We start from the raw sequence: 8346 nt of genomic DNA, 5'->3' as shown, positions 1-8346 counted from the left end.
TTCTGGTAAAACTTAAAGCACACTGTATAGGTACAGAGACCTGGCAAAGACTTCAGAATAAAAAGTGGAGGAGTCTCTGTTTTAACCTGATGGCACCAGAGAGCATTCATCATACCAAGTTTAATTGTGCAATACCTTATTTGACTTATTTTGTGCCACTCTGACACAGAGGAGAAAAAAAAATAGTTTATATAAACAAGTAAGTCCCCGACAACAACATCCATTTGATGCTTTTTATTGCAAAGCTCAGCAAAATACAAAAGAGGTAGAAATGTTAGATGAATAACTTAAGCATTTCCTTTTTCTAAAAAGAAATAGGAGATCTATTTACAGGTATTTACATGAATAAATTAAATTATGTCTATATATTATCACATTATGATTTTTTATTTAGTTTTTTTTTTGTCTTCAGAGGTTTAAAAGAGTGACGTCTAGTTCAGCTCCTTTTCCACCTCCTCCTCTTCATCGTCGCTGTCTTCGTCGCTGCTGGAGTCTCCGTAGGGACAGATGGTCGCTTGGACCGGATAGTTCCGGAGGAGCATGACTGCATCCTGGTACAGATAATCGAAGCACCTCGATTTCGGCCAGTACAACCTTCAAACAGAAAGAAAGTGGATGAGTGTGGTTTCTTTTACGAGAGATAGCCGACATAAATACAAAAAAAACAACGTGGAAACTGATTATTTAATTAACAAAACTTCACTTACTTGACAGGGTGGACGACTTGAGGAGGTTTGGGATGCTGTGCGTCAGAAACGTCCTCATTCATTGAGTGAATCTGAAAGTTAACAACAAAGCGATTAGGCGGTTTGCCCATTAAGTAAAGCATGTTGGGTGAGCTTAAAGGCGTTTAAAACTTTTAAACCGGCAAAAACTCACCGTTTGTTGCGCTTGTTGGCGCTCGTTTCCAGTCCAGGGTCTCCACATGTTGGACTGCTGGGTAGCGTTGGCTCCATTAAAAGCAGAAGGTAATCCACTGTTGCTGCTGTAAGTCTCCATGGCTTCTTGCGCTGATCCGCTCCGAGTAAAGTCCTCTGAGGATGTGAGGCTGAAGGCAGGAACCTCCTATTTATCCGGACACCGGCAGCCCGTGCCAAATTGCGCTTTGACGCGTCCCCAAGTGTCTCCATGCGCCACGGTGCGAAGGTGCGAAATCACACTATCACACTTTGGCAAACTAGGACCATATGGTCACTTTCTGGCTTGAATAATTCTGGGTTTGGATCTATTCAACACATTACAACAAAGTTCATAATTAATCGTTATATCTTAATTAATCGTTATATATCCACGATGCAGCGGTGAATATGATCAAACATAAGACGGTCGTTACGCGTGGATGCATTCAGGAAGTATTGTATGCAGACAACTGTGTGTTTGAAAACTACTTTTTGCGTAAAAGGTCAATCTGACAACACGATTTAATGTAGGTTCAAATTTAAAATTGACTGACGGCTGATAAGCGTTTGTTGAAAAACAGCTTGAACTCCTGATCCCCTTAACCTTTCTTTATCTGTGCCTGTGTCCATTTGGGTGCGAGGTGTGAAGAAACACGTGCCCGACTGTCACGGCCTGCTCAGTGGAAGATGGAGGCAGGCGTGTGCTGTGTTGGGGGGGGGGGGGGGGGGGGGGGGGGAGAGAGAGAGGGGCTGCACGCGTCAGCCTTTTGTGTGTGCAACAGCAGGATGGGAGCCAACACTCACACCTCAGCAGATGCAGAGCTTGAATGCATCACGCCCCCATATGGAAAACCTAATCGATCAACAGTGCGCTGATTTAATTAGTCCCACTCGTTCCTTTCTGAATGTCTGGATGCTGTTGCACCAGCAGGGGGGAGTATGGGCCTATACGCTGCGGAAACGGCGTTAAGATTTGGCACAAATCTGCACAGATAAATCCATGCTCCATAGCGACACCATGTTTTTTTTTTTCCTTCTTCTGACTTCAATCAGGGCATCCACACAAATCTGCAGCGAGAGTGCACTGTCCATGTCGGGCGTTACATTTCTCTGCCTATGTACATAACAGCACTCCTCTCCAGGGATCTCACAGCCAGAGCCCTGCTCCTTAACAAGGTCCACACAGACCACAGCTAATTGGACACACTGTGCTCTGCTGCTGGCTTCTTTTTCGGTTTTGATGTCATTCATTCTTTGGCAATGATTCACATAAAATAGGGGGAAAAAAACAGGCGGGCACGTTGCGTATTCTTGGTGCTCGAACGCGTCACGCACAATTATGACCTTTGGAGTCTCGTCCGCAAAATGAGCAGATTAATGTAATACTGACAAAAAAGATGGTTATCAAACAAACAATGGCAAACTAGGTCAGTACAAAAGAGGTCTCTGTTTTTTTGTGGCAGTATCTGGGATAAAAAAAATAAAAAAATAAAAAATTCTCACATGTCTTGTGAGTGATGTAGTTCCAGACATTTTGCGAAGTATGTCAAAAGAGTGGACAAAAGAAGGATAGAAAAGAACATTAAATGCGATTCCTGTCATTGAAATTCCCAGCACACACACACACACACACACACACACAAGAATGGACAAAATATAAAGCGTACTCGTTGTGGAGAGCACTGATAATCCAAGATAAAGCCATTATCTCATACTGGCTCAACCCATTAAGTATAAATAAGTAGCAAAAGGACAAGATGGAGTGGAAGAGAAACAAATGAGCCGCCAACGTGTTTCGACAACATGGGCTGTGTAGAGGAAACGCAGCAGCTCAACGACACAGGGAGACGTCTGCAACATTTTCGGCTTTTCAAACTTGAACTAGGGCCTGGCCTTGCTTGACTGAAAGCTCACCATTTGCTATTTACTCACCCCCTCCCCCCCTTTTTAAGGTTTTCCTCAAATAACCTCATCTTTTGTTCCGATTTCTTCTCACATTTCTTTCTCCCTGCTTATTATTCATGTGTTATACAACCTCGTTTTTTCTGTTCCAAGTCAATTACACTTTTTCTCTGACAAAAATCTCCCCACCCCAAAAAAACTTCTCCTTGGCAACAGTCAACCACAAATAATACAATTTTTTAGGAGACCATTCGTTTTTATTTTTGCTCATCATGGCCACTCTAAATCACATCTTGAAATGTCGTCACAAATGAATGTCTTCATACCGTATTCTGTCTCCTGTATTTACTTATTTATGTTTTTAAATTCTGTACGCCGAGTGGGAATCGTGCTCTAGTGTCACACAGGTATGGTGGCAGTATGCTTTTCTCATGCTCACGTTTTCATTTAGTTTGATAAAAGACAACAAGAGGACTATTGATGAAAACCTTCATTTAGTAAAACCTCCCTTAGTCAATATTTTAATACTAACAGTTCACCAAAATATGCCTCGATTTTCAGTTGAAGGATTTACTCAAGCAGAGAAGAAACTGTCTCAAAGGTCGTACGATACAAATTCAGTGCAGGACTGAACGTTTCAGATGCTCCTTTGTGCAGTCTGGACGACACACAGCCCTGACCTCACCGAGCCACATCTGTAGTCTACGCAACGGTCACTTATCCACAACTTTGTGGTGACTTTGCTCTTGTGTAGCAGTTGTCTGTGTCCTACTTAATGTCTTTCCCTATTGGGATCAATAAAGTATTATCTTATCTTATCTTATCTTGACTGTAAATTAACCTAGAAGATTAATTTGGTTGCGAACTATCTTTACTTGTTCATGCTATGCCTGCCTGCTCAAAGAAAGCACTGAATAAAACGATTAAAGAACCTGCCACTGGGAGTTCATTTGCAATCTGCAGGTAATTTATCTTAAGTTTACACTTGAATAAATTAGGTCTACGTTTTCATTCGACTCCTTCAGATGCACAACACGAGCCGTAATGCCTTTCAGGAAACATTCCGATCGCACAATATGTATTCCGGGACACAGCAGCAGTGACCTTTGCTCTCCTTGCTGCTGTAATCTTAACAAGGAAGACATTCCTCTGTGTGAGAACAGATGGGAGCAGGGTTGACTCCTGATAAAGAGGAGATGCCCACCACCTTCCTGCCTCGAGCAGCCATTTGGAGATCGGCTTTTATTTTTCTTCCCTACGGAGCAAAGCTTTTAAGAGGTGCATGCAATCAGTGGAGAGGTGGTTGAAAATGAAGGACTACCTCCTTAATTGTGTCAATTGTTGTTCATTTTAATTTCATGAGCCCCTTTAATGCTCTTGACCAAAGGTAGTCGCATCTACATATACCACAAATAAGAAGAATACTGTTAATACATGCTGTGTAGTCCTTTTTTAATTTTAAAGATACTTCATAGGTTTAATTTTTTTATTTCTTATATGCGGCATCATCACAAAATATCAAATAATCACAGGCTACCAAGACACAGGCGCTTAGAGGAAGTTAATAATAGTCAGTGGCACTTTAATAAAACCTAGTTAGTATTCGATTCCTCAGCCACCGGTAAGCGCATTTCAATAATCGTACGTAACGTAATCATTTAAGGTTTACCTTGTGATTTGCACCTGATGTTATACGGGACTCAATGAGAATCACCATCATACGTCATACATTATGTGGGATTATATTGGTTTCTCTGAAATTTGAGTTATGTTCTAAGAATGCAGAAGGTCAGACTGATCCATGTCCCAGTTTAATTGAAGTCCGGAGTGTTCCCTTGGAAACCATCTGGCGAGGTACAAATGTACTGTAAGTAGAATCAGACAGTGTTCAGGGGAACTTATGAGCACGACAAGGAAAATACCATGAATTCATTCACAAACACTAAAAGCATGAGACAACAAACCAGTAGCCTGCATCAGAAACTACCTTTAGGATGCTTATTCTACATCAACAGTGCAGCCTTTGCAGTTTAACAGATACCACTCGTAGTTATATTCGTTAATTTCGATAGTTCTCTCTTCCATGTTCTTGTTGCCTCCATCCTTCGATAATTCATTGATTTACAGTTTTCATTCCGTCCCTTTTCATCTCCATTTCCGCCTCTGACCATCTCCTCTACCACAGAGAGAAAGGACTCGCATCCATGAGCAAGGGATCAGACGACAGTGCCCTGGGTTTTTCTTCAGCTCTGAACTGGGATAAACTTGTGAAGCTGCTCAGTATGCAGCGCGGCCATGTCTTTCCCCCGAAAAAAAAAAAAAACAATTTCGAAGGCTCATCCATCACAGCCGATGAATCCAAAGATCCCGCTTGTGGTAGTCAATTTTGATGACAAAGAGGAGGAAGAGAGACTCTCCATGGTTGATTTTACTGTGCAAGAGAATGACGGATAATAAATGTGAACCTGAAAGTGTGTGCTATTAGCAAGCCTCAGTATCCCTGTGCTTTGAGAATTTAAGTCATTCTGTAGAGTCTAAAAGTGAGAATGAATCCAGTACCAGACACAAAAGGGATCTACACTATGATGCAATTACTTGAGTGAGTGTATTTCTCTGGGAGTGAGACAAAAACACAGAAAAAGAAAAGACAAATAAAGAGACGACTAAGGAGAGCTCATTTGCCGAGCCCGATTCTGAGTACCCTGGACGGGACTTTCCTGGTTATGAATGAAAGCTATAAATTAATCTGGGCAACATCAGCAGTATTATGCAGTGCACGTAGCAGCAATGCTGATGCAGAATCCATGAATATTTTACAACATCTATTTAGGAGTCTTCAGTGTTTCTACCCCCCCCTCCATTCACAAAAGCACGGCCTCGGGCAGTCAGAACCCCACGGGTGGCGGCAGTTTAAAAGCTGGTGCAGAATCGTAATCAGAAACTCATTTGACGTAACAGGTAAGTAAGGGAAGCAGCGGGATTTGGAGCGTTTAGAAAATGCAGAAACTAGAATGCAGACATTGTCCCTAGAAGGCAAAAATATGCAACACTTGCGGACGGTTTACAAAAGTCTTCAACTATTTTATAGGTTTAGCTGTTGCTTAGTAGAGTTGAGTCAGAATCAGAACATGTTTCCTACCCACAGCTCATGCGGTGGTGAGTCAGAGAGCTCTGCACCCAGTGGCCGGGGGTCATTTGCATGCACCAGAGGTCTGCAAGATGTTTGGAGAAAGGCCCGAGTCTCACTTCACTTCACTATGGACTCTGCAACAACAACAAAAAAAGATGGAAAGCAGCTAAGAGTAGAGTTGCAAAAACAATTTGTAGCAGTGCACAATCCAACATTTCCTGTTCACAGAAACTGAAGATTGAGAATGTAATTTAATGTTCTCCATCAGTGCCTTTTTTTACCCCAATTAAACTCACAAAGACTCACACAACACAAGTATAGATCCCTATACAGCCAGTAAAGCAAACAGGACACTGTACAAATGAAAAGAAGTCTTTACATGAGATGGGGAAAGTGATTGCAGCAAAGCAAACAAACAAAGTCAGAGGAAATACTTTTTTAAACATAATATTTTAAAGTAGCATTGGCAGGTTACAGCATAGCGGCTAGCTAGCCGGTAAACATGGAGGAGATATTCTCCAGTTAAATAGCATACAAAGTACTGGACAAGAATTACTTAAGACTAATATTGTTTCACAAAGAATAGGTAACAAGCTCACCGTATAAAAGCTGGAGGATATGAAAACATTGGGTTCACTCTGTGCTAAAGTGTCATATACCAGGTTTGAGCATATACAAACACCTGCCTGAGCTAATGGCTACTGCTCGCTAGCCTCCTAATCTATTTTTTTCCAGGTGTGTTAGTTGCCAGGTTTGTGAAATTTTCGGCAATGAAAATGTGGCTGTTTTACGGCGGTTTATCCGGGGATTTGGCAACCTTTTGGTTACGCACGGCGTGATTACGCATTATTGGCTAGCTATGTGCTAGCTACGGGACCGCACTGAAGGCATGAAGCTTGAGCAACTAACGGAACGCGTTCAGTGTTAAGTTATTATACTTGTAATGTCAGCTACATATTTAAATAAAATACAAGAAGAAAGGAAAACAAGATTCACTGCTGTCTACAACATATTCATTATTGTAGTCTAAATAGGAAATAAACATAGCTGTTGGAGCCATATAGTCTTAAGTGAGGTCTATGAGTGACTGACAGTGTTGATTAAAAAGGATATGTGTATACCTGGTCTATTCATATATATTATAAATGTGCATGTGCAATAAGATGTGCAGCACCTGTTGTACTGCAAGTATTGACCAATCTCATTTGACCACTCTTTGGTTGCTTTGTACGCAGGTTAACAGTACTTAAGAGGTGCAAAAGAGCCCAAACTCCCCCTCATACTCAGTGAAGAGCAAACTAACACATTTTGTTAATCACGAAAATGCCCAAAACAAAGCTGCTGTAGCTGTTTTAAAATGTCGACTCCAATGACAGTCAGTGACCAGTGAATGTAATGCTAAGTCTTGGCTGGTATATCTGTTGTACACCAACAGCAAACACAGCCATCAACATTGCTATTGAATGAGTGTGAATTTAGATCTGCACAATAAGAATGTTATTTATTTATTAATTTTTTTTATACTGTGTTCTGTATTCTGAGGTCGATTGGATGGTGGTACTGAAGAGAAGGGAGGAGAGGATTCAACACTTGAACTACAAGAAACAGAACATGACCTTCTCACCACCAACACGGGTATCCCCCAGGGGACTGTCCTGGCCCCCTTGCTTTTCACCCTATACACAACTGATATTTTCTATTTTTGGCCCTGAGAAACACATTTTGTTTGTATTTGCAACATATAAATGACAATAAAGAACCATGAACCTTCAGACACAACACAACCAGCTCCATCCTGGGCCGCTCCCTGGACTCGTTGAGGGAGGTGGGCGAAAGGAGAGTCCTGGCTAAACTGTCATCTATGCTGGACGATGAGCAGACTGCAGACTGGAGCAGACTGCCTGATGACCTGACAGCATTGAGGAGCAGCTTCAGTCCGACTGCTTCACCCTCACTGTGTGAAGGAAAGGTGCAGAAGATCTTTAGTTCCTACTGCTGTTAGGCCCCACAACAAACATGTTAATACGTGCAACATTATCACACCTCATGGTTTCAATACTCTCACTATTCACTACTTACTGTGTACTTTGTACAACTCTGCACAATATCCACAGCAGTTACAGTGGAATTCAGTATTTTTGTATATATGTGAATTCTGTTTCTGAATACTATTTGTACTATACGTGATACACATCAAGAGTCCTGCGATAGGCTGGCGACTTGTCCAGGGTGTACCCCGCCTCTCGCCCGATGCCAACTGGGATAGGCTCCAGCAACCCCCGCGACCCTAATGCAGGATTAAGCGGTACAGAAGATGAGATGAGATGATGCACAACAAGAGTACATCATACTAGGTGATGCATGACACATGGTGAATTGATGATGGGTAACAATTGTGAAAGTCCCGATTAGAGC

General features: G+C 41.9%; 1 protein-coding gene across 1 annotated transcript; it reads right to left on the bottom strand.

The window, feature by feature from the left end:
* Nucleotides 1–229: 229 nt before the first annotated feature.
* On the bottom strand, nt 230–6644 carry LOC124998642 (protein ripply2-like). Its single transcript, XM_047573077.1, is given in 6 exon segments — nt 230–594; nt 708–778; nt 880–1001; nt 1004–1225; nt 5941–6065; nt 6531–6644. Coding segments are annotated over 4 exon segments (483 nt in total). The 5' UTR covers nt 1131–1225; nt 5941–6065; nt 6531–6644; the 3' UTR covers nt 230–431.
* Between the last annotated feature and the right edge of the window lie 1702 nt (nt 6645–8346).

The sequence above is a fragment of the Mugil cephalus genome, chromosome 21 (genome assembly GCF_022458985.1).
Source record: "Mugil cephalus isolate CIBA_MC_2020 chromosome 21, CIBA_Mcephalus_1.1, whole genome shotgun sequence".
NCBI lineage: Eukaryota > Metazoa > Chordata > Actinopteri > Mugiliformes > Mugilidae > Mugil > Mugil cephalus.
This window is presented reverse-complemented; position numbering and strand designations above follow the sequence as displayed.